At 37.1% G+C, this 26097-nt stretch overlaps 3 protein-coding genes across 9 annotated transcripts; 2 read left to right on the plus strand and 1 right to left on the minus strand.

The window, feature by feature from the left end:
* Positions 1-264: 264 nt before the first annotated feature.
* On the plus strand, positions 265-2347 carry LOC140963372 (pyridoxine/pyridoxamine 5'-phosphate oxidase 2-like). Of its 4 annotated transcripts, none has more exons than XM_073422667.1 (7): positions 265-458; positions 570-619; positions 715-772; positions 1486-1518; positions 1652-1747; positions 1816-2010; positions 2075-2347. In XM_073422667.1, the coding sequence occupies exons 1-7, from the start codon at positions 363-365 to the stop codon at positions 2183-2185; spliced, it is 639 nt and encodes a 212-aa protein (XP_073278768.1). In that variant the 5' UTR covers positions 265-362; the 3' UTR covers positions 2186-2347. The 4 variants fall into 4 exon arrangements, with proteins under 4 accessions (XP_073278768.1, XP_073278770.1, XP_073278769.1 ...); XM_073422669.1 differs by having other exon boundaries at positions 1840-2010; positions 2075-2339; XM_073422668.1 differs by having other exon boundaries at positions 2084-2337.
* Positions 2348-4275: 1928 nt separating this feature from the next.
* On the plus strand, positions 4276-20216 carry LOC140962895 (uncharacterized). 4 transcript variants are annotated; one of them, XM_073421971.1, is made up of 17 exons: positions 4278-4775; positions 5469-8132; positions 8721-9156; positions 11020-11248; positions 12019-12183; positions 12722-12994; positions 13103-13348; positions 14115-14507; positions 14595-15974; positions 16060-16116; positions 16829-17257; positions 17804-18027; positions 18469-18602; positions 19017-19274; positions 19360-19538; positions 19645-19775; positions 19864-20216. In XM_073421971.1, exons 1-16 carry the CDS (start codon positions 4316-4318, stop codon positions 19741-19743), a joined length of 7626 nt encoding a protein of 2541 aa, XP_073278072.1. In that variant the 5' UTR covers positions 4278-4315; the 3' UTR covers positions 19744-19775; positions 19864-20216. The 4 variants fall into 4 exon arrangements, 3 of the variants coding, with proteins under 3 accessions (XP_073278072.1, XP_073278071.1, XP_073278073.1); XR_012172631.1 differs by having other exon boundaries at positions 4276-4775; positions 19017-19251; positions 19645-20216; XM_073421970.1 differs by having other exon boundaries at positions 19645-20216.
* A 413-nt stretch (positions 20217-20629) lies between these two features.
* On the minus strand, positions 20630-25415 carry LOC140962781 (exportin-2-like). Its single transcript, XM_073421784.1, has 2 exons — positions 22045-25415; positions 20630-21150 (listed from the first exon to the last, which is right to left on the minus strand). Exon 1 carries the CDS (start codon positions 25160-25162, stop codon positions 22571-22573), a length of 2592 nt encoding a protein of 863 aa, XP_073277885.1. The 5' UTR covers positions 25163-25415; the 3' UTR covers positions 20630-21150; positions 22045-22570.
* Positions 25416-26097: the final 682 nt, after the last annotated feature.

The raw sequence follows: 26097 nt of genomic DNA on the forward strand, positions 1-26097 counted from the left end.
CTTACTCAACTAATTGATAATTAAACGAGCAAAATTGAACTCTTTTTTTCTTTTTTTTTCATTTTTTTTTTTGGGTTTTCAAGAAGAAAATTGAACTTGTTTGTATATTTAGTTATACGAGTTTGTTTTTGAAAATTAACAAAATCAAACTACGTTAGATTTTCAAGACAAAAACTAATATTTGATTTAATAGAACCAAATTATTCACTAAATTAATTATTGTTAGATTTATTAAAATGAATTAACTGCAATGAGTTTTATCCGTACAACCAGTGTTGTAAAGGCTTACGACCGAGTACCTAACCAATGGCATTGATGAACTCGTCGGGAAGATAGTGAGCTGCTGCAAGCCGTGACAGCAAATGGGGAGTCCATCGGTGGCGGCGTCATGGAAGCAGCTCCTTCTCAACTCAATTCAATCCAATTCCCACCTCAACCACTCTTCTTACTTGCAGATTGTAAACCCACATATACAATTATCTCTCGTGTTTGAATATCACGTTTATTGCTCATCGTTTCTTCCAAAATTGTCTCCGTATTTTTAATCTTTTGGACCATTTCGAATGCAGGCTACTGTAGCATCTAACGGCAGACCCTCCAATCGCACTGTTGTATTCAGGTTGGTTTCTGCAGCTCAATGATATGTATTTTCTTTGATTTGATCATATATTCTTTAGTTGTCTTTGTGAATTCTGGGTTTTTAATGATATTCAGGGGATTCCAAGATGACGGCCATAAGATTCAAATCAACACCGATTCTCGCACTCGCAAGGTCTTTTTCGTTTTTTTAGTTTCCATCCCCCTTTTATTGGCACTAACTGTTCATTTGGTTTTGTTTGCAATGCAACGTTTGATCTTTGTTTTGCTTAATCCTTTTTGGGGTTGCTTAGTTTATGTGAGGATTTGAGGTTCGTGAATTTGAAATTTATTACCTCAATTGATCGAGCGTGGCAACAAGAACGAAATTGAATATTTGAAAGCCTAAATGTTTGAAGCGTTTGAAATTCCTTACCAAGGATGCTATTTCAAATTGTTTTGGAATCATTTCACTTTGAATTCTTTTTCAAATCCAAATCAATGAATGGAAATGCTGCCATGTGAACGTAGTTTTCCACCAGTTTTCATGCCCTTTTTTGAAGGATATAAAACTATTTTTCGACTCCTCATATCAAAATTTGCTTTTGTCAAATACCGTGGCATAACGAACACCCATAGTTTGAAATCATTAACTCAGTCTTCGCACGTGTGCTTATTTTCTGAGAATTTGTTATGCAGTAAGCCAGTGGCCAACTGGCAAATGCATGTTTAATTTTGAGCCTATGTTTCCTGATCTTTGGTAACAGTTTTGTTAAAAGACAGAAGAACTAGGTTTTAACTTCTTACATTTAAATGTTTGCATGCAAATTAATATTTTCTTCGTGTTGACTATATTTTACCTGCAAGTAATTTTCTGTTAAATTTCTGGAATTTACATGCACATTGCAGATTGATGATCTCAAGCACTGTCCATTTGCTGAGGTATAAAAATATTTTATTTTTTTAGCGACAAATTTGCAGTCGGTGTTAAATGGACCAGAGAGCTTCAATGCTTTTGCATTTCAAATAGTTCTTTTGATTCACTTGTCCTTGTTCGTACTTTGTGATAGTTCAGATTTGTTGGTATTTCACGAACACTTGGGAGCAATTCCGGATTGGTGGGCAAGTAGATGTCATAGACGGAACAAATTCTGATCCAGTTAAACTTCAGGTGACTCCGTGGCCTTTTTTTTGTTGTGCCCCCTTGTTACTCATAACAATAACCAATAATGAGTATAGTTTCCCTTTAATTTGTACGCGAAGCAAAGAGAGAGGTCTTGGTTTGCCTGCTCTCTTAAATCGAGAATGCAGTATTTGGCGCCCGCACCACGTATTCTTTTTGCGAGTGAACAACAGCCAACAGAAACGCCTACACTGGATTCTTCTATGAGTCCTGTTGGTGTATTTTGCCTACTCGTTCTGAACCCCGGCCAGGTAAGATTCCTACGTGTCATTACACTTCAATCTGAATTGGTTAACCTGAACATATCATTTGAAGTTTTTACAGGTTGACTATTTAAATTTGAAGAGCAACGAGAGGTTGATATTTACAGCAGGGCAGGATGGTAGTGGAGAGACGCATTGGAGTGTGGAAAAAGTCGATCCTTGAGGCATTGGTGTTTGCAATAGTAATATGTCGACTTCCAATGAAAACTAATTTGTTCCAAGAATAAAATATAACATGTGACCTTTATTAATAATCAATTCCTCGGATCTTGCCCTTGATTAATTGACTCTATAATCTTTCAAATAAATAAATACATAAACAAATTAGGGTTGGCCTAAAAAAGATATTCAGAATTTTCTGTTGACAGACTCCTCTCATTTCTTATGTTTTTATAAGTGTTTCAAGACAACATATTTTCAGGACAACTAGAAAGCAGCAGTAAACACAACAAAAAAAATTCAAAACTAAGAAATATTTGGGATGCATAAGCAGCAGTTAGCTGTCGCATACCAACTCTATTGCTCTCTTTGCAATTTGAGGTCTTCCAGTTTTACTGTTTGCTGCTGTCAGTAACCACAGAAGAACTACAAAAAACAAAACCCAATCACCAACTCTTCATTAGCTCGCAGCCTACCACTTCTTTTTCACTCTTTTAATCACAATGCCATGAAAAAATAGTCTAAATGCAGAATTCTCCGAATATGATAATAAGTTGCATGGAAGCAAGTAACTCTTGTGAAATTTGCCTTTGTGAAGCAATTGCGACGCTGAATATTTCATTAAATCGTCCATGGCCATGATACCAACCAAACACCAGGTTTGTAAAAGGGTAACTAGTGACAACTGATGCAAATATATCATACTAGTACCTGGCCAAGATCCACCATTGTGGTAACTCCATCTTGTGTTCTTTGGTTATCCGGTTACGATCCTCCATCCATGTCCTTCCAGAGTTCCTCAATCAATTCCATTATTGCAGTAGCATGTTCAGGTGTTGCTAAAGAGCTCAAAATAGCAATGTAGTTTCCTACTAAGAGCCACCTGAAGTCCATGCGAGCTGGACTTGCATTGCCAATTAAATAACCTCCTCTCAATGGCATAAATTCGAATACCCAATCTGGAATAGATTCAGGAATGACATTGAATTTGTTTACAGCAGCTCAATCAGTTCCTTGCCGTCATGCTCTGGTTTAATCATCTGCCTTGCACACCTTCAAGCGAAAAAGAAGATGGCCTGAATTTCAATTGGGATAGCCATATATTCAATTCCCTGCACCAAATCGGAGCATAACGCAACAATTGAGTCATTTGGATACTTGATGCATTATAAAATATTTTTTTTAAAAAAAATATTACTCTTTAATCAGAAAAATAAAATGTATGGAAAAACATTAATAATATCTTAATCATGGAAGATACATTTTAAACTGAAATTTATGTTGTTTGAACGATTTGCCACTAGATTACATCGAACATTAGAGTCTTTTTATTTTGATAGAAAACTGATCGTATGAATGTGATGCATATCAGACCGAACTATTTATATAGTTTATATTAACAACTAAATATGTCATAATATGACAAAATTTAACTAAAATTAAATGAATTGATATAATCAATCAAAAATTTAAAAGTAATTTATATTTTCAATGGAGTTCAGTTTCAATTTAAATAAAAAAAATCGAAAAATAAAATCCATAAATTACATTTGAATTTATATATAAAAAATTAAATTCAAAATTGAAGTAATACAAGAATTGTTATAATCAACACATATAATAATTGAAGTTTATATTTTCAAATAAGTTAAACCTTTTCCACCATTAAATAATTTCAAATTTAAGATATATTTTGTTATCTTAATACTGATAAATCATTATTTTTAAGTAATCTCAACAATAACTATTTGGTCTTCTTACATCATCGTGGGGTACTTATTTTTATCTTACTATTTCATATTTGTCTTATTTAATTTTAACATATTTATGTATTCATAATTATTTAATGATGTTCTTGGATCGAATTTCTGATTCATTTATTTAATTGTTTTAGTGTTTTTAATTTTCATCTGGTTGCCAATTTTATTTCATATTCAACATAATTTTTGCAACTTATTGACATTTCACATCAAGTATATTAATTAATTAAATATAAAATCGGTTCATAGGTATTTATTAATTTTTTTTGCAATAATAATAACACAAAGAACCGGAAAAAAAAAAAAAAAAAAAAAAAAAAAAAGAGGCATAAAGCGCTACAAATTTTGCTGAAATTTAGTTAATCGCTCTAGAAATGGAGCATCACCAGTCCTTCCATCCAAGCTCCAGTCAAATCTCGTCCGCCGGGAAAATGCCGGAGGTTACTTCCAAATCTCCCGCTGCGGCGGACATCGCCTCGTATCTTCCTCTCAAATTGATCAAATCGGAGATCGTTCCTCCTGCCCCGTCCCGTCCCAAACACGGATCTGAACATGTGATCGACTGGCTGTTGGACTTCGCTGGATACTCATGGATTGTCTATGGGGCTTCATCTCTTCTTGTAATTTCTCACTTCCCAAATCCTTCGTCTCAGGCCGAAGCGAAGATTGGTCCTGTTTTCCGGCAAGTTCTCGAGCTATCGCGAAGCCGTGGTAGCGACGTTTGCGTCTCGGCCGTCTCGTGGTCGCCTGCAGAGCCTTGTGTTGGTGAACTTGGGGCGGCTATAGATGAATGTATCCAGTTGTTCTCATATAATTCAGATGACACTTCGAGCAGTAAGTTTCAACTCGTTCAGTAATTGTCTTTTTTTTTTCTCGCTGGATCTGTATGTTGGAGTATCGGCTGAAACTTGTTGCGAAATTTAAATTTTATGGATGCTTGCTGGCGATTTATAATGTTTAACACAAGATATAGGATTTGGTGAGTTGATTGTGGACCAAGCTTTGCTGAACCAAAATAACGAAATTACAAGATACGGGCGAAGGTAAAAAGCGATGCATCGCGTAGAAGTATCTATTTGAGGCAGGTGCTTGCTTCAAGTTTCTAACTGATTGTACATACCTGCTTACTTTTAGGATATCAATTTCAGGCTGCCAAATATGATTTCAAAGTTGGAATGGAAGTTAGCTGTAAACAATGATTTAAATGTTAATGAATCTGGAGAATCGAAGAAACTAACGTGCATAACTTTGATAACCTAGATTGTGGAATACAGTGTTTCAAATGTGAGGATCTACAAAGTTTGGTTAATGCACCAATGTGAGTGTGATTGGTGGGGATTTTATAACTTTCTTGATATCGACGGACACAGGACACTATTATGGATTTCATTAAACACACCGTTTACCCAACACCATAACCAAATGCAAGGACAAATATCATAGTGTTTTGTAAAACTTTGTGCACATGAAATTCCTGCTAACTCCTCTTTCTCTCAATCAAATATGAATCTCTTGACTGATATTCAGGTTCTTTTTGTTGGAGTCAGACTGCAGTTCTTTCTCAAACAACGAAGGTGGAGGCCATCCAATGGACGGGGTCTGGGGATGGAATCATTTCAGTAGGTATTGAAGTGATGTTCTGGAGAAGGAATGTGAAATCCTGGGAAATAGCTTGGAAATTTAGACCCAAAGTGCCTCAAACGCTGATATCTACCACTTGGTCGCTTCAAGGATTATCAGCAACAGCACCATGCGGACTGAACAGTGGAGTTGCATCATCTCTGACCAATGAAGCAAGAAATTATGGTTCTCTGGCAAACAATTCGGTTTTAATTTGTCAAGGTGATGGACGTTCCAAATATATGCAAGCTGAGTTGCATCATCCAATGCCTGTTGGGATGATACAATGGAGGCCATCAACAGGAAAACCATTGAGTAGACATGTTGTACATGCACCGAGGTCAGTGCTTCTAACTTGCAGTTTAGATGGCGCTGTTAGGTTATGGAGTGAAATTGATGCTGGGAGGATTAGAAGAGCTGGAAAGGATAGTAATGACCATAGATCACCGAGGTTGTCTTTTTGTGTCATTGGTGTGATTGAGGTTTATCAAACTCTTAATGGTTCTTTGGGCTCCGATATATTTGTATTTTGGGCAACGGAAGTTGAAAGCATAAAACTCCTTTATGATGAAGCTTGCTATTCATGTTTAAATGATTCACAGTATGACGATGCCAGTAGGTGTGAGTGGTTAATTGGCTTGGGTCCTGATCGAGCAACAACTCTATGGGCGGTACATTGTCTTGATCATTTTGCTCCAGTGAGATTCCCAAGGATTACTTTATGGAAGAAACAAGAGTTAGTCAGTTCTGAAATGGAAACAAGTCAAGTATTAGTTCGCAAGGTCTTTATGATGAGAAATCTGGTTTGTGGTCCACCAGTTACTTGCTCTTTGGTCCAGTTATCACCTTGCAATTCTTTTACCTGGATACAATTATACTTTCAAAGACCAACTAGAGAAGGTAAATCTGCCAATGGATACAATACTGAGAATCATATGCCGTCTCAAAGTAAAGGAATTATGAAAGCTGATGGCCACACTGGAAAAATTTTGCAAATTGCAGTTCACCCGTCCATTTCAGGTGTTGAACTAGCCGCTTCTTTAGATAGACATGGGATGCTTCTTTTTTGGTCATTTTCAACCTTTTTCAGTAGTCACATTGGTTTGCCAACATCAACTCCCTCATGGAAACTCTACGGAAAAATTTTGTTTTCTGGATGCTCTCATTCTCCTAATTACACTTGCTTGTGTTGGGCCCCGACTATTCTGAGTGAGGACCGAGCTCTTCTACTGGGGCATTCTGATGGTATCGACTGCTTTATCCTTCAGACTTCAAAAGGTGATGAACATAATCTTTCTTTTCATAAGCTATGTTCTATTCCATTTGGGGCTTGTGGTCACCAACAAAGGGTGAGTAGAATATGCTCGATTCCTTTACCTCCTAATTGCGATGAAACTGTTAGCTCTTGTAAGTTTCTGCTTGTTGCACTATGGATGGATAGATTTCAGGCTCTATCGTGGGAAATAACCATACACTATAATGGTTCATGTTGCTTTTGTGATGACCGTTTGCAGATATTTGAATCTGATTTTGCTGGTAAAAAATACATTGTCTCAGTTGAACCATGCTCCTCAGTCATTCCTGCTCCTCATGATGATGACCAAGTTACAAGCTATTCCGTGGCCTGCCCCAATGACTTAATTGTATCTTTGGAACAGAAGCTAAGTTCTGATAGTGGAAGGGGCGGCCGCTGCTATGCTTATCACATGATAACTGGTTGCTTGAATGGCAGTTTAAAGCTGTGGAGGAGCTTGCCAACTCGATCCTCGAGCTCTGGTGCAAACTGGGATCTTGTAGGTGTTCTTTCTTCAGGCCAAGGTTCAATCACAGCCCTTACTCCTAGCCCTTGTTGTCAAAAGATAGCAACAGCTTCTCCAAGTGATCAACAAAATTGCTCTAGTATACTTTGTATATGGGAATGCATGCATGTGCATAATGCAGGTATCTTCCTGCTAGAAGATAAATTATGTCTCGATGGAGAGGTCGTTGCATTAAGTTGGTTGATGATGGGAAACGGCCAGTTATTACTAGGGGTATGCTTGCAATCTGAAGTGCGAGTATATGCGCTTAGACGCTGCGGACATCAGAATTTTTTGAAATCTGGGAAACCCATGGAGAAAAACATTTGGCATTGTATCGCAGTGCATAGTGCTAGCCCTGCTATTCACAACTTCCTCTGGGGTCCTAGAGGGACAATCATTGTTGTTCACGACAAGTATTTTAGCATTTTTAGTCAGTTTTTATTGTTAGCTGATGAGGATTTTCTGTCCAAGTGTTGCCCAAAGTTCTGCCAGGATGGTCCTTTTTGTTGCAATGGCGGCATCCGTAAACTAATGCTTTCAACAACCTTTACTGATTCGAAAGAACCATCAATGAAGATCAATGGACAGTATCAGTTCTCTTCTGAGGTGAATATGAGAGATGATCCAAAGTCATATGTTCAAAACTGTGAACAAATGCATGACATTTTAACTAAGATTTGGTTCTGGAGCATGTCAGAAATAGCAGAAAATATGGGAGGATCCCTGCCTTTATATCATCCTGAGACACTTTTGATCAATATCGCTTCAGGTAATTTTGGGTTTTGGACTATGGAATATTGGCTATATTTTCATGAACTTTGGTTTAATAATTTTGTGACTCGATAGATTTGAATGCTTGATCAAATAAGAACAAGGAGCGTTTTGCAGAACACTAGGGTTATGTTTTGTTTTCTATGTTTCTGGAAGATTTTTGGAAATATTTCAAGAAAAAGTATTGGAGACTGTGATGTATATTTTAGTTTTTTTTTTATTGTAGATGTATGTCAAGTAAAAATATGTTGAGCTGTTAATGCCTCATCATAGATATATAAATCGTCGAATGCTACATGAGTAGTTTTATAATTGAAAATTATAGTTTGTTGGATGGGAATAAAATAAAATTGTAGAGTATGCTTAGGAAATATGACAAGTTAAATTGAAAATAATGACTATATCGATGGGTAAAATTATTTTGGGAGAAGAAAATGTTAATGCTTAGTTTCAGTGTTTGGAAATGGAGAAGGTCGGCTAGAAATGAAACCTGAAATACCCCCAAATTTTTATTAAAGCTGACAAAATCTTCTGTATTGTTATGGATTATAAGGTTTAATTTAATAGTTCTATAATTTGCCTCCAGGTAACTTCAAACGTGCATCTGTAGCTTTGCGTCATCTGGTCAAAGACATTGCTTCCAATGGATCATCTAAAACAAGATATGGCACTAAAGTGCCACGCAATGTGATTTCACCACTCCCATTGTCAAATTATCTGGAAGGGCTCCCCACTTCAAGTTCAAATGATAATCTATTTCAGTGGAGTAGTTCACAACCACGGATAGGATTATCTCAGTTTACCTCTGGTTGGGGTCATAATGATCCCCATATTGGATTGACTTCATCTTCTCAAAGATCTGAATTTGTAGGCTTCATTGAAGCTCTTAATTGGTTGCACCGTGCTGGATGCATGACAAATATTGAAATGATGCAGGCTATTTCGTTAGTCGATCTCCTTCAAGAAGTTAGTGATCCACACTCCACTTCGGCTTATGGAAGTCTAGATGAACCTGGTAGAAGGTACTTTTGATTTTTGTCTACCACCTAGGGTTTTGGATTCTTTCCAATTTGGGGGATGATGTCTTGTAAAAAGGTTTTTGCCTTGCTTGATGGCTGTCAATTTGTTTAAGGGGTGGGTACGTTAGATTTGGCCCATAAAAGCTATGAGATGATAGCATTGGGTTTGTTAATCTGGTGAATAAATTAAAATTATCATGGACCAGACCAAATCTGGAAAAGATGAATTTGGACACGATTCAATCTCGTGCTCTGATGCTGTTCTGCTAAGTTCTGGGATTTGAGCTCTTAGTCAATATTTAAATTTGATCAACCATGGACCCCTCACTCGTCGTCCTTTTTTAGTACCCTTGCTAACTGGATGAACACCTCCTAATAAAGCTGTCTGCTGTCATAGTCAACTCTATGTTTACTGGTGTTTCCCTGCATCAAGTGGCAATGTACATCTGTTTAGTAAAGTTTTTATAATTACATGTTGGTGTGACTCGTTTTAGAAAATCTAAATCACTGACTTAACCATGGTTTTCTTCTTCGGAGCTGGTGTACTTCGTTATTTTGTTATGTTTGTGTTTAAGCCGTAGTCATTGCATCTGACATGATGTTCACGGACACAACACCTGAAGTGCTTAAACTTTTTAAAGCCATGTGATTATCTAAATAAATGAAGTGTAACCATCAACACCATACCAAAATTGCAATTATCTGATTAAATACAAAATGTGAAATTTTCTATCCTCTTGGTTCTTCTATTTTGGTTATGCATATGAATTTAACTTATTTAAATTATCAGATTATTGTTCTGATGTTGGCTTGCTAGGATTTTAAGGATTCGTCCAGGTGCATGTATTGAAAACCAGAAACTTTCTGATCCAGTCCTTTCACTATAAACTAATGTTGTAAAACAGAAACTTTTGTTTGATTCCTTTGTAGGTTTCTGTCATGTGCTTTTGCGAAGGATCGAGTAATGAGTCTGACCACTACAAAATTGTATTCTTCCAGTTGGTGCTTCTTCTTGTTCAACTTCCATCCGCTTCGACCTATTGTGTAATGAATGTGATCGAGGCTCGTTTGACAGAACCTCACTATCTTGTAACACTTTGTTTAGAAATTATTTAGATGGTTCTTTATTCATTGAAGCCAAAATAAATACACCAAACGTCTCATCTCCTAAACCTTGGAGAACCGCTTGATTGAGGAGAATGCCATTAACTTACAACTAAGAGATGATCTCTGTGTTGATCAGAAGATCCTTTTGAGTAATTTGTTCCTTTATTGTAGAAAAAGTATTTCTACTTTGCACGGTCTAATCTTTGATCCATCCCCTCCTATTTCTTTTCTGACGGACCAATCATTCTCTGAAAAAGTGTTCAATTGGAACATGACAACATGACTAAATTGGTCCTGGTTAAAGTGGAAGAAGGGATAGAGATCCAAACAAAAGTTGAATGCCCGAAAGCAAAGACAGATTCAAAACTGCTAAAAGGATAAAACAAAATTTGAAACAAACCAACCTAATCCTATCATGTGCATATCCACATGCCTTTATTTAAAATTTGAAACCAAAACAAGATAAAAAATAAATAAACGCCAGACTTCAGTCTTTCTGACTGAAACACGCATGGGTAAACCTTTGATAAACTCAATCCATTTGGCTCTGGGTGTGACCTGGATCCGCTTGTTGGTTCGTGATAGTTTCACACTCCGAAATTAGCTTATTACCTTAAGGCTGAGCAGCTGATTACCATAATTTTTGTGTTGTGGACCTTGTGGTGCTTCTTATTTTGCACTTTTTATTCTTTTACTTTGTTATAGACTATAAATTCTTCGCAGTGAATTTTATTGATTTTCCAACATTCTACTTTGAAGGTTTTGGGTTGCAGTTAGGTTTCAACGATTATTTTTTTCGCGAAGATTCAATAGGTTGCCTTTGGTGGAAGAACTAGATATTTCTTCTGAACTGATTGGATGGGCTTTCCATTCAGATTGTCATGAAAATTTGTTCAACTCTCTTTTATCGGCTGAGCCATCTTGGGAAGAAATGCGCAGTATAGGTGTTGGGTTTTGGTACTCGAATGTGGCACAATTGCGTTTGAAGGTACTCAAGAGACCAAACGTGCAAATACACGAAATTTGTATTTTCTTTCCTAAGCTCTTAAACTCTTGAATGATCACTCTGTTTTTTGCTGTAGTACAAGTTGATTTCATTTGTTTGTTGTTTCTGGGATGAAAATGGTGAAATTAAGACAATAAAGATCCTTTTCCTTTCTAGTTCCACTTCATTTTGACTTTTGCCTAACCGTCTTCAGCTTTTCCTTTGCTACTTTCTCCATCCTATGATAAGTTTTATGAGTTTTGTGAGCTATATTTTGGCTTCTGTATTATGAGATATCAATGCTGAGCCTTTTCTTCCACACTTCAAATCCCAGATCAAACACAGAGTTTTCTACCTTTTTTCCCCTTAGAAGGAACTATTTTCCCTGCTGGTTTTTTGTTTTGTTGAATACTGTCCAAGAATTTGCAAACAAACCTAATATGTATAGAAAAGGAGTTGAATTGCTGGAGAAGGAAAACTTTGAAGAGAATTTGTATGTTTTGTGGTACATAGGCTAGAGTTTACATGTAGATTTTATGGTCTTTTGTCCTCCGTTTACGTCAACTTGATAATTGGAGTGGTACACTGTTAATCAGCTGTCTTCATAGCACACACACAGGTTATACACCTGTGGATGTCCCTACCGATATTCATTTTTCATCATAATGTATTATGTCTATATCCTGGTTTTTATGTGTTTAAGTTAAGATATAGTTGGATATGAGTATAAGATATCTAATCCCTATTTTAAGTAACTTTATGTCTGATTGCAGATGGAACGACTGGCTAGACAGCAGTACATGAGAAACAAAGATCCCAAGGCATGTTCACTCCTGTACATAGCTTTAAACAGGATTCAAGTTTTGGCTGGCCTGTTCAGAATAAGCAAAGACGATAAAGACAAGCCATTGGCCACATTTCTGTTGAGAAATTTTCAGGTGCTCATAAGTCATTTGTATTTGTCCATTTTGATGACTGGCTTTGAATAAATAAATTGAAATAGTATTCTCTATTAGTGGAATTGCTAAACACAACCCTATGCAATTGTTAAATTATTGTTGTAAAAAGTCAATAAAAGAGTATGTAGGAGAGATGAATGTTAAATGCTCATCTCTCAAGCATATAGGAATTTACATATTTCGCTTTAGTTAGCCTATAAGTGACATAACATTGTCTCTTGTCGTAACACTGAATCAAAAATTTTTAATTTACATATGGTTTATCAGCCAAGCAGTCACTTAGATCCCACTTCCCTGAACAACCTAAGGAATAGCTTATATGTTTATGCATTCCTTGGATGTCGTACGGAATTTCCTTCTCTTATGGAATCTGACCTCGAACTGTGTTTTTTGGTATTTCCTAGAATTGACATTTTCTAGTCACTTGTTTAATTCTGCTGCTATAATCACAATTCTTTTGATTGTTGCTAATTTGATTTTTTCATTAATTTTGTTTTGCTGAACTCTTAATTTTCAGGAGGATAATAATAAGGCTGCTGCTCTAAAAAATGCATATGTACTAATGGGAAAGCATCAGCTAGAGCTTGCTGTAGCTTTCTTTCTGCTTGGAGGGGATCATTCTTCAGCTGTTACTGTCTGTGCTAAAAACCTAGGGGATGAGCAGCTTGCTCTTGTAATTTGTCGCCTTATTGAGGGTTATGGTGGGCCTTCAGAGCACAATCTTATTTCAAAGTTTCTCCTTCCATCTGCACTAAGCAAAGACAACAATTGGATGGCAAGTTTTCTAGAGGTAGTGAGTTATGATATTCTTAACTCCGTAAAAACTGATGTCCCCCTTGGTAGATTCATCTCCATTATTATTAGCATGCCACTCATTTCATTCATTTTTGATGAACAGTGGGTGTTGGGGAATCATTCCCAGTCCTTCTTGAGAATACTTGGTGTTGAAATGAGTTCAGAGTCAAATAGCTCCATTCTTTCGTCTTTGCATGCACCATTTCTGGATCCAAGTATCAGTCAGTATTGCATGATGTTGGCTACCAAGACTGTCATGAAAAATGCTATTGGGGAGTACCGAGCTGCTGTGTTAAGTCAGTGGGCTGTACTGATGAATGTGACGTCCTTGAGTAGATGTGGGCTACCTGTAAGTGAGTCTTGTCGTCGTTTTCTGAATTATAATTACTTGACTAAACACTTTATATTTCACTTGATGGTACAAATTTGTTGGTAGTTTTTTAAATTAAGTTTAGGCTTTTTATTTGTGCAATACTTGCCTTGTGACTTGTGCATGTACTTGTAGAGGCATGTGTAAGATGCTAAATTGTATTATCTAGTGGTCTCTGCTCCAGTGAGTGTCAAGTTCATTCATTTCTTTATTTGAAACTTTCCTTGTTTTTGGAAGATCAGAGAATTTTAATAATCATTTCTCATTTACTGGAATCTCTATGGTGGTAAATAAGCTAGATTCATGTAACACCAGTGTATTATATACTGAAATTGTATCTGAAACTATTTGATCAGTCTTTCTTTTTGCTCATCTTTCCCTTATGAATGACTTTATTTTATAGTTGATGCACTGATTGAATTAGTATGTTTCACTTCAAAAGTTACTAATAGTTTGTTATTTATGAATACAATCTTTTGAAAATTGTCTCGTTAATGCTATTTATTTGAAAAATGGAGTGATTATGCTACCTTCTATCATAGTTCCCCTTTTGTCATTCAAACTTTTGTAGTTTAACGCTCACTTGGAACCATCTGAGATAATTTAATGGGTGCTAAGTAATGCTCGGCAAATGACAGGAATTATGACACCCTAATCCTCAACTCTACCAAGTTCTTGTATACCTCTATGATATGGATGGCTTATGTTCAATATCTAATGATTACTTGTTTCGCTTTCTGATTAGCTTGAAGCTTTGGAATGCCATTCGTCTTCTATTAGCTTCTTTGGCAGTCTAGGGCAAGGGAGTACAATGCAGAGTCCGGGTCACAATGTTCTTGTTGAAATGCTGAAACCACCCGCAGATAAACATTTCTTGAACTGGATATCCAAAGAGACGTCACACCAGATTATGTCTCATTCTAAGCTAAATTTGGCCATGCAGTACCTGTCAAACTTGTTGACAGAACATCCAAGTTCTGCAGATATTGAGACTGCATCTTTTGGGATGTTCACGAACTACAACCCTGTGGATCAAGAATTTGAAAAGTCATTGAACGAATTTCACAGCAATTTGACTGCAGCTATTGCGTGTTTTCAGCAGAAGTTCTTTTTGATTCCTCTTCATTTAATTTTCATGGTAATTGTTGTTGATGATAGTAGTTTGTTGTGTTACTAACTTTTGTGTTCAATTATCCAATATTTTCTTATGTTCTGTATCTCGCAGGCTACGTTGTTTTTTCACCATAAAGGCCTAGAGTTTATTGGAAACAATATATTGCATGAATATATGCTGAAAGTTCAATCTGATGACAAGTGCCATGCTAACAAATTGTTCTCGCATCCTATTCCGTCTGATCTTCTATTGAAAGCCGCTGAGGAATTTTCCTGCATTTTTGCAAAATATGTTCTTTTCTCTTGTGTAAACTGCCATCACTCTTCATATTTGGATAACGACAGCATTGCTTGTGAAGCCAGGTTTTGTTGGCTTGCTGCTTGGGGTTTTTCCAACCAAGGGATTACATGGTCATTTGGGTGTTTAACAGCCATGCTTAGGTTGATTCTTAGACCCTACACCAAAGAATTTGAGATGATGCTTTTTCATATTCTAGCTTTGGTCAAGTACCATGTATTTTTTTCATCAGCTTGGCTTCACAGGAATCTCAATGCTCTTCTTGTTATTGTTAGACCTATTTTAACCCCATTAATGAGAGGGAATGTGTCTAATGAGCTTACAGTAGAGGACCTCAATGCACTTCTTAGTGAGATTGTGGAGAAACTTACTCATGAGTCAACTTATGTTCAATTACCAACCTATGTTGAGATAGATGGACGTAAGCAAGAACAGAATGTAGGAAGTGTGCCATCAGCTCCAGAAGCCAAGAGCTGGGAGCTTATGAGTGGTTCTCTGTGGGTACACATGGTTAAGTTTTTGGAACATCAGCTTAACACATTGCCCGTAATTCTCGATGGTGTATGCCCTTCCCCCACCCCGTCTTTGTCCATACCCGATTGCAAAAATTTACCACTGGAAATGGGATTAGTGTCGAGTACTTTAGTTGAATTTCTAAAGCTCACGAAAGCAGGTGTTTCTTTTTATTGTTCGAGGCAATTTGTGGTAAACCTTCTTCAGGAAGTCGACTTACCAAACAAACTCATCCTCTCATATTTAGAAAATGGTTTCCCTCTGCCAGAACTCGGAGATAAATACAACAATAAAAGTCTAGAAAATACAGAATTTCTGGACAGTGGTAGTGAGCTATCAGCTTTGAAGAAATTATGGCTTATTTGTGCTGATCGAAGAATAACTCATGGAGCTTTTGAGCAAGAATATTGCAATTGGCTACCGTATGTTAAACAAAAATCTTTTGGTGGATGGGGCGAAACTTATATAAACATCTCAAGAGAGTATGAATCTGAGGAAACTTCTTTCAAAAAAGATAGACTTGACAGCCCTACTCATGCTGTTGGATCACCTCTTGCTTGTCTGTCCCCAGATGATCACCCTTTCAAAAGTTTTGGGGGAAATGATATGTTTGACATGAAGAAAACTATGCCTTTCCACAATCCTAAAGAAATATACAAGAGAAACGGGGAACTTTTAGAGGTACTTATTAATTACTATTATCTTCCATAAATAAAATTTCTGATTTAGCATCAAGGTATTCTGATCCATTACAGTATCTGACCAGGCTTTGTGCATTAACTCTGTTGATAATTGCCAAGGTGCAGTTGCCAGCAATAGAAAGGTGGGATTTCTTCCCTTCATTCTATTTGTGTTGCTGTAGTGGTAAAATGTCATGACAATCTCATGAAAGATTTATTTGTTAATGCACACAGATATAAAGTTGGCCCCGTTTGATTTTACCTTTTCTTATATTTTAAAAATCAATATATTTGTTATATTCTATTGATTAATAGAGACTTGGAGCAAAAGGTAGTCCAGATTGGTGGTTTTAAGAGCTGAAGTTTTAGCATCAAGCAGAAGGACCATGCAGCATTTGACTATTTTGTTACTTTTGTATTTACAAGTCCTATGATTTAATTATGAGAAAATCTTTGTCTTATCTGACCCAAAAGTTCTTATCTTTTCAAGAAGAGACTAGAGAGCATGCTACGAATCATTTATCAGTCTGCATTCCATGTTAGGTTTTTGACTTTTGACCTGTGAAACTTGACCAACTTAATTCGTTGATAATATAATCACTTGTTGGTTCAACGCTAACTAAGCATTTCTTCTGAATATGGATGGAGGTGTTTGTGTTTGTGTTTTGTGTCAGTTATCTTATTTGGTGATATTTGTATGTTCTAATAGGAATTCTTTTTTTATAGAATTTGAGATATTCATGAATCGAGAAAACAGCATATCTAGTTTAGTATTATAGAAATGCGTCCAATCCCTTTTTCTTGTTAAGATGAAGCAATTTCGATAGTTTATTGATGACAGGCTCATATTTTTAGGGAATCATGTTTTTCAACTGGGAAGATGGATTGCTTCATATGGATAAATCAGACTCTCTCTGGGAGGAAGCTGATTGGCCACATAATGGGTGGGCCGGATCTGAGTCTACCCCGGTTCCGACATGTGTTTCTCCTGGCGTGGGTCTGGGGAGTACGAAGGACACACATCTAGGGTTAGGTGGAGCTACCATTGGTGCAGCTGCTGTGCCTAGAGCAGGCTGGGATTTAACTGGTGGTGGAGCGTTTGGAATTCCTGGTTATGCTGGTGTAGGAGCATCTGGCCTTGGCTGGGGGGTCCAAGATGGTTTTGATGAGTTTGTGGATCCTCCTGCAACTGTTGACAATGTCAGGTCCAGGGCGTTGGCATCTCATCCTTCTAGGCCCTTCTTCATGGTTGGCTCTAGCAATACTCACATATACCTGTGGGAGGTATGAAAATTTATACAGTAGACCTCGGCTTTGTCTACTTTCAGCACTTTCAGTGTTGTTATTATAATAGTTGTTTCAAGGATATTTTTTGGTCTTGGTTAAGCAAGAATATTTGTTTGATTTCTGGAAAAATGTGATGTGTATACCCCTGCCTTGACATATTAAGTTGATTGTTTTTTTGGTATTAAGTTTTTTTATAGTTTAGTTGATGCGTTTATTACGAGAATCCGTTCTCTCTTTTCTAAATTTATCAGGCTTTTGCTCCATTTGTTCTCCTCTTGTATCCGAGATGAACCTTTGGTCCTTAAGCAATTAAAAGAATCCTTTTTATTTTAAAAGCTAGTGTGCCGGAAAGATATAGTTGATCTAAGCTTCAACTGGTTGATAGGGTTCATTGTGTCATATGTCGATTTACCATTGTGTCATATGTCGATTTACCACTTACCAAAGTAATTTTTCAGTTGGACAATCTGGTTTCCATTGGCTAAAGTTGCTATTAGTTTGCTTCCATAAACAGAAGTTGACACAAGAATCTCTTAACTGCAGTTTGGTGAGGAAAGAGCTATCGCTACATATGGAGTTCTTCCAGCTGCAAATGTCCCTCCTCCGTATGCTCTCGCCTCAGTTTCAGCCGTGCGGTTTGACAACTGTGGGCATCGATTTGCAACTGCTGCATTAGACGGCACTGTATGCACATGGCAGCTTGAAGTTGGAGGGCAGAGCAATATCCGGCCAACAGAATCGTCTGCCTGCTTTAGCAATCATACCTCGTATGTGATCGATTTCATGGAATTAAGCTTCAGACCAATTTGAGTTTAGTTAGTAGCCTGTCAATTATTGATTCTTTATCCCTCTTTCAGTATTGAGTTGAACCAGTAATCGAGAATTTTAGTTTGTTCTATATTTTTATACCTTTTACTGTGAACTTCTGAAGTCCTTAGAGCAGTTTTCCCATGTCCCTCTCTGCTTTGCCCCACCATCAACAATATTGAATATTCACAAAGTTAAACTCATTGCTTGCTTTCTAGTTGCTGGAGGTGTGAATTTTAGGTTGATAGAGAAATAGTTCTTGCCCTTCGTTCAATTTCGTACTTTTTCGATGTTTTTCTTTCTAGAGAGTTGGAGCCGATATTTCTTGTGCCTTTCAACAGCTTGCCAGTCTGAATTTTGTATCCTGTAGATTTGTTTAATGTTGGTCAATGAATATGCAGGGATGTTACTTATGTTACTGCTAGTGGATCAATTATTGCAGCTTCTGGATATAGCTCCAATGGTGTTAATGTGGTAGTTTGGGACACACTCGCTCCTCCTGCCACTTCTCAAGCTTCCATTATGTGTCATGAAGGTTTGTTTCCAAGAAGATTTTGAGAGAATCATTTTTGTGATCTGTTAAATTTTAAAATTGCTCGCCTTCATTAGATATAGAGGTGGAAGAATGTCCGAAAGTGCCGGTTGGAAAATTGCATAATTGGTCCTCATTGTTGATAAGGAAATTGATATGGTGCTAATGACATCTTGGGTAATAACAATAATCTCAGTTTGAGGCAATTTACAAGTGAAGATGTTAAGTAATATAGAATCTTTTTCTGATACGTGATTCTATGTTTTTGAAGTAAATTTTTTTTTTAAAAAAAAATTTGTTCTATTCCGTACAAAATCACATACATATGGATATGTATGGGTTCATATTCCACTGCAACCCTGCAAGTTCTTTTCATGATTTTTGGTTAAAAATCTGTAGTCATCTCCCATGTTCTAGGTGGTGCTCGCTCTCTTTCAGTGTTTGACAATGACATTGGTAGTGGGTCTATTTCACCTCTCATTTTGACGGGCGGAAAAGAAGGTGATGTGGGCCTTCATGACTTCCGGTACATAGCTACTGGAAAGACAAAGAGGCACAAGCACTTCGACACTGGTGAACACAACATAAATGCTTCATCCTCAGGCTATATGCAGAACAAAACCGGGGATCAGAATAGGAATGGAATGCTCTGGTATATACCAAAGGCCCACTCCGGTACTGTATAATGTGTACTGTTGAACAAATAGTTGACAACAAAAAAATGCTCTGTATACTGATGTTCCTTTTATATGTCTTGAAGGGAGTGTAACTAAAATCACCACGATTCCAAATACCAGTTTTTTCTTAACTGGAAGCAAGGACGGGGATGTAAAACTTTGGGATGCCAAGATGGCCAAGTTGGTGTTTCATTGGCCGAGATTGCATGAAAGGCACACCTTTCTGCAACCAAGCTCCCGTGGTTTCGGCGAAGTTGTTAGGGTAATTTCTTGAAGCAGTTAATTTCAATAAAAAAGCCATTTTCTTTGTACATTTGACAACCCCCCCCCCCCCCCCCCCCCCCCTCCCCAACAAATCCATTGTACAGGCTGCTGTTACAGATATTCAGGTTGTTCCACAAGGTTTTCTTTCATGTGGTGGAGATGGTTTAGTAAAATTTATCAGGTTTCATAATTTCCGCACATGAGATCAAATTCCGTTTATGGTAATCTTACATTGGTGAGAACCCGTGAGCTGCAAATTCTGTTTCTCTTGTTATTTATCGTACCCTGATTTTTCAATATTCTTAAAAACATCCTTTGCGTAGAGCCTTGAATGGAGAAACTCGGCATCTTCAGTCTGGAACTGAAAAGATCTTCAAAAGTTTGTCAAGACAGTAGCTTAGAAATTATGCACAGCGTTTAGATGCCGCCTTAGATCTTCAAAAGTTTGTCAAGACAGCAGCTTAGAAATTATGTACAGCGTTTAGATGCCTCCTTACTGCTTAGTAGTAGTGACTCTGAATATTTTGAAATTTAATGTTTATGAAGTTTTAATGTATTACGCTTGCAGAATTGTAATTATTTTATTCAAGTGATGTTGATAACAAGTTTAAAGCTTTTGTTGGTGAAGATGTTAGCTCTTTGTGAATAATACAATACGTTGGCATACTTTTCTTAATCCCGTCAAGTGAAATTCATCTCTATTTGTGCATGCAAACCCCCATCCGTAAACATAGCCAATATATATTCTTTAAAATTTAGAAAGTATTTAGTGGCTCGTAGCAGTAGTATCTGTTAAATTATCTCAGGACCGAATGTATTGAAGCAGGATCGAATCCGTCTTCTTCTGTCAGTTGGAGGGACGTCTGATGCCCCTCAGCCGAATTGACAAGTGTAACAGAGTGATTTTATCGGTGAAACTCGTGATGCCCATCTCCGCATCTCGTACGTACTGGTGGCAAAGCAATTAATTGTCGTCAAATTTGGGATAACAATCTCAAAATGATTAATTAACCAAATAATTAGTTAAACTTATTGATTGTTAGCTTAACATAGTATCATATATGAAACTGGTTGAGCACAATAAACACATTCGTAGATTAATTCTACTTTGGCAATTATGAAAGTTGGGTTTTTATCCGCCTTCAAACCTTCACAACTACATGATTGATGCTGAAAAATATAACTTTGGCTTACATCTTCGGCAAGAAAAAAAAGTTCAAAACTTGAGTCCGAAAACACATTCTTAAAGACTCAAGTTGCTTAACAACGAACAAATTTGACTGAAAAACATACAATGCGCGAAGAAGAAGAGCCAAAAAAAAAATGAATGAAAGAAAAAGCCGCAGAAGCATGTTTAAGCTCAAAAGACAGGCAGTTTCCCGACCAAATTCATATGAAGTGCCACCAGATTAGACATTCAGTCATACTGTCCACTCAATATGACCACATAAAACAGCATTGTGGGAAAATGTGAGCACGACTGATAAGTAGCAAGCTTAAATGGTATATATTTATCTGCCCATTTCATCTCAAGCAAGCGCAGTGAAAGTCTGCATAAACAGTGGACTATGGCCAGAAACCACGGTGTTGCCATCAGTAAAACACAACTCCTGAAAAAGGAAAACTGATTAATTCAGACACAAAAACTGCAAACGTAGCTAACATCAGGAAAACAAGCCGAATGTGGTTAGAAAGAGTTCAAACAAGATAAAATTGATGTAAGCACCAATTTTCTCCACCAAACATGTGAGCACCCCAAAGCAAGCAGATTCAGGGGGCATTTAATACATATTTAGCACAACATAAAAAACATAAAAATATAAGATGCAATTAAAACAAGAACAAAACAGGTTAAAACTATGTATAACAGCAGCAGCAACAAATTATTTACAGCTTATATCATTATCAATAGATCTGATTCTTAAATGTTAAATTTAATTAGATATTATGAGTAGGACCCACTGCAGCAGCCAATAGTCCAAGACATTTACCAATTTCTAAGATTACACATAGTTTACAACAAATGAAGTAAAAATGTTGCATATCCTGCCAACGGTATCAAATTATTAGCACCGACAAATATGTCTCAGAAACCAACAATTATGGTACAGGAGAAAACATTATTCCTTTTCTTTCGTAAAAAATTTTGATATCATATACCTTGCTTAAAATGCACCCTGGAGATGGAGAAAAAACACTATAATAAACATTTATAATCTATTTGACAAACTATTATAAACTGTTACTTTCAATAAATATTTCATATGAACCCCACTTTAAACAGTATGTCACTCAAAATTTATAGAAACGGCAAAATACACTCAGTTTTAATATTCTTTACATGCTTCATATCATCTATAAAAATATATGCTTCGAATGATCAAGCAGGGAAGTCCAATCAAAAAGAAATACAGGGGAAACAGTATGAATCACAGAGATGTTTGGAACATATAATACAAAAAAAGCCTGGCAAGCATCTTGGAAATAAAGATAGTTAAAGTTACCAGAGTAAAGAAGTAAAAAATGCCTTCTCCAAGTCTGCTGAATCCCAGAGCTTACAATGTTATTATTTATATGAGCTGATCAAATGTAAACGATCTTCACCAATGCCAAGTATTACAGTTTTGAATAAATGACAAATGTAACCTGATAAGTGCAAGTAAAATGCTTACAACTCACCAAAAGAAGACTCCTGTCTCAGACTATTGTCACACTATAGGAGCTGCAAAGTTGAAAAAGTGCAGCTTGATTTGCAGGTTCTAGATTTTCGTTAATGATTTGGGGGTATGTTCCAGGGGAGCGAGCTGAAAGATTTGCCAGGGTGGCCACCAAAAATTGTTTCGGATCCTTGATTTCTGGAAGAGGGTCATCTTCTTTCCTCCCAGAATTATGAAGTTGAACGAATGTGGTATTATAACCAACACTATCACCGAAGTCTGGAACTTCAGGGTCCTCTTCCACTCTCTCCTGCTCTGGTCTTGAAAGAAGAGTAACTATGCTGTCAAGCATTTTTCCCCAAAGCTTAAAATCTTATGCTGCCAAAGATTCACTCAGAAGTCTAACTGAAACCACTGAAGTTAATTTAAGCTCCGAGGAACCCGTGATAAGCTTGAGATTTGGTATCCAAAACTGCTCTAAAATTGTACGAAATACATCCGGTTGAACAGCATTCATTGAGACGGCAAGGTTCTGTGAACCATGCTTCACTAGGAAAAGTGACATAAATATAACAAGAGACTTCACAAACTTCACTGTTCTATTATACTGCAGACGTTTAAACAAAGCAACCCATATGTGGCTTATGTATGGCGAGATGACATCAAATCCAAGGTTCTCTACCACAGTGTTGAGCACATAAAATCCTTGTTCATCAGTACTAGGAGTTGAAACTAATGTGTTAAAAATCCCAAGGACACTAGATAAGCTTCCCTGTTGGTTTAGTTCATTGGGTGCCTTTCTAAGGAAAGCTTGGAGCAAACGAACCACTGCTGGAACATTTGCAGATTTTTTCCACGATTCAGGTAAAAGGAGGATTGCAAAAATCTCCATATAATTACCTGGCAATGGGGCTAGATTCAAGTCAACAAGCTGAGCAAGGAGCTGGAATGCATAAGGGAAGAACTCGCTGACATCTCTGGATAATATCATTTGCAGGGTAGGAAGTAGACTTGTTTCTAAAATAGAAATGAGTGATGGGTCCCGCTCACAGGCACGTCTAATAAGAAGAGCCACTGATTCAAACAGATAGTGGTTGAAGACTGGATTTTTAGGGTTCTCACAGACCCTGTTCAGTATTATTGTCAAACCATTGATGCATGGTAAAGCAACCTCACGAGAAACAATAGCGACTCCAAGAACCCTCATGATACACTTCATCACATACTGATTCTCTTCAGATTCTGGCTTCTGCAAGTCACTGAAAAGATTTGTCATCAATGCAAGCAGAAATGGACTGATATCTTCACCTGAATATCTTGCCTTTCCTCCCTCATCTTCGACCAGCAAAAGCTTCTCAATGCAGCAGGAAGCATATGAGTGGACCACATTTGATTCCGAGCCAAGAAATCGAACAACATCAGGTAGCAATGCAAGGGCAACATGTTTGGAAATCTGAAATCTAAACATGGTGAAGAATTTCAATGCACCAGCCTTTAACATGGGAAACCCATCCACTTCCTGACTTTGCAGCTCTGGTACAATTACAGATCCAAAAAAACTCTGGACATCCACAAGATCAGTGGAGACAGAAGTACCACCAGCTTTCTTCGTGGCAAGGGAGACAACCAAATATATTGCACAATCTTTGTGTTTCCAATTTGACGCTGGGTTTTGCGCAAATGAAGCCAAAAGAGATTGCACCTGCTCGGAAACCTTTTCAGTGACCTTCTCCTTGTAATTCAAGGCAATCCCCTTCAGCAGTTCACAGGCAATCCTCCTCCTTGTGCCACGGTCACTCCCTTCCATATCCCTCCTTATGTATTCCACATAATTCATTTCAAACAGTTCTTCATCCTCATCCCTCAACATCACATTCGGAATCACAATACTCTGACAAATCTGTTGCAAAATATCGTCCCTTCCGAATAGAGTATGATGAACACTAGTGCTAACCGTGGTCAAAAACTTAATAGCGGTCACAGTCAGCCTTTCCCTACTAGAAGAATTTGACGTGGCTACCAAAAGTCCCCATACTGCCTCCGCAAACCCACTCAAATATTTCTGAAATAAGTCTTCCTCTTTCTCCATATACAAACTAATATTCTCGCACACAGCAGCTCGCAAGTCATCAACCAACGCGAGCCCATCTGGACCACTATCTTCTAACACGTTGTATTTTGTGGTCAAATACTTCAAGAACTCAGTCATCCACTCATCCATATGGTCCTCGAAAAACTCTGGCAACTCCATAAAATTCATCGAAAAGAAAATCCTACAGCACAACCTCTGAGATTCTATGTATGGCTTCAGCGAACTTGCATTTGCAGCCCCAGAAGAAATGGCTTCTTCTATAAAACTTGCAGTCCTTTTAAACACTTCCAACAACGGTTTCGCAAAATTATCAAGACAGTACTTTAAATCAAGCAACAACTCGTTGGTCTTAAACTGGTACCTGAATTTCTTAAACAATGAGTTAATAGAGGTCAAAACCCCATTAACCGAAGCATAGTCCTTCCCCTGGCTCAACTTATCCAAAGTCGCCACGAGCTCAGGTAATAAAGTCGGCCACGCTTTAGGAAAATCGTGTTTCCCAATAATAGTAAGGGCTTCACTTAACTGCGCCTGAATTTTCGGGGAGGCATTAACCATCAAACTGACTATCAAGGATTTAATCTGATCCTTTTCCTGGTCAGGTACGACTGGGGTTTGGTCCCCGGATGGATCAACAGCTTGCGAGGTCCAACAAGCTTTAAGGTGGTTCTTGAAGTTCACAGCAGCAGCTTGCCGGATCTGCTCATCGACAGATGGCGTGGCGACGAGACGAAGCACGGCAAGGCCATAGTCAGGCCTATCAACAGCCTCCGCCAAAGCCTTCTCCGCCAGGCGACGAGGTTCAGGCATCGGGGACAGGGTGTTGAGGAAACACTGTGAGAGAAATTGCATTGTTTCTGGGTTCCAGTCCATTTTCAACCTCACGCTCTCGGCTCCTAGCTAAAATGGTCTAGAGTTGATACAATATTTTGAATGGGTAAGCCAAAAAAAATTACGAATTCTCGAACGAAATCGATGTCTAAGAAGAAATAAATGATAGCTAAGTGGATACGAATCGAGCGTATATATATTCGCAGACAAAATACCTGAAATTGAGAGCTGAAAATCGATTCGCAGACGCAGAGAGAATTTGAACAAAGAGAGCTAGCTACAGCATACAGGTAGGGGAGAGCCTTATGCGGGGGAAGGCGATCAATATGTCAAATAAATTTATAGCAAAATATTACTTCACTTTATTGGGCCTATAGCCCATCTTCATACTAAACTATTTTTTTATTTTTATTTTTATTATTAACTCTCGTTCACTTGTTTATTTTGACCATTTTCAGTCATCTAAGAATTTGAAGTTTGGTTTAGGTGCTGTAAATTTTATTTTTTAAACTTTTAATTCTATTTTGTCATAGTTTTGATTTGATATATGAAAATACTGATGATGTGTCAAACATATATGCGATTTTTTATATCATATCAATAATATTTGGTTTGTACATGTGTTCGATGCGAAAATCAAAAAATCAGATCAAAATAATCGAAAATTAAAAGTTACTTAATAAAATTCAAAATTTAAATACTTAATATACCAAAAGATAAAATATAATACATTGGTGGGAAATATTATGCATAATTAATTTACACTATTTTAACTCGTTGAATTATGTTATCATTTTTTTATATAAAAAATTATTTACTCAGTTATATATAACATAATCAATAATTCAATATTATAATGGTTTTTTTTCTGTTGTAAATGAGGAATTGTTTAATATAACCTTGCAATTTTAGTTCAGAAAGATGTCAGATGTTTCTAATCATGCAATTATGACAAAATACTCTACCATGATAAACTT

The sequence above is a fragment of the Primulina huaijiensis genome, chromosome 17 (assembly GCF_012295235.1).
Source record: "Primulina huaijiensis isolate GDHJ02 chromosome 17, ASM1229523v2, whole genome shotgun sequence".
NCBI classification, from domain to species: Eukaryota; Viridiplantae; Streptophyta; class Magnoliopsida; order Lamiales; family Gesneriaceae; genus Primulina; species Primulina huaijiensis.

Excerpts from the sequence above, each read along its gene's own strand:
- LOC140963372 (XM_073422667.1), top strand. The coding sequence starts at position 363 with ATGGGGAGTCCATCGGTGGCGGCGTCATGGAAGCAGCTCCTTCTCAAC. Across the intron at positions 1,519-1,651 it reads AGCACTGTCCATTTGCTGAG|ATTTGTTGGTATTTCACGAA; the intron begins GTATAAAAATAT and ends GTGATAGTTCAG. Across the intron at positions 2,011-2,074 it reads TCGTTCTGAACCCCGGCCAG|TTTTTACAGGTTGACTATTT; the intron begins GTAAGATTCCTA and ends TATCATTTGAAG.
- LOC140962895 (XM_073421970.1), top strand. The coding sequence starts at position 4,316 with ATGGAGCATCACCAGTCCTTCCATCCAAGCTCCAGTCAAATCTCGTCC. Across the intron at positions 19,275-19,359 it reads TATACCAAAGGCCCACTCCG|GGAGTGTAACTAAAATCACC; the intron begins GTACTGTATAAT and ends TATGTCTTGAAG. Across the intron at positions 19,539-19,644 it reads GTTTCGGCGAAGTTGTTAGG|GCTGCTGTTACAGATATTCA; the intron begins GTAATTTCTTGA and ends TCCATTGTACAG.
- LOC140962781 (XM_073421784.1), bottom strand. The coding sequence starts at position 25,162 with ATGGACTGGAACCCAGAAACAATGCAATTTCTCTCACAGTGTTTCCTC.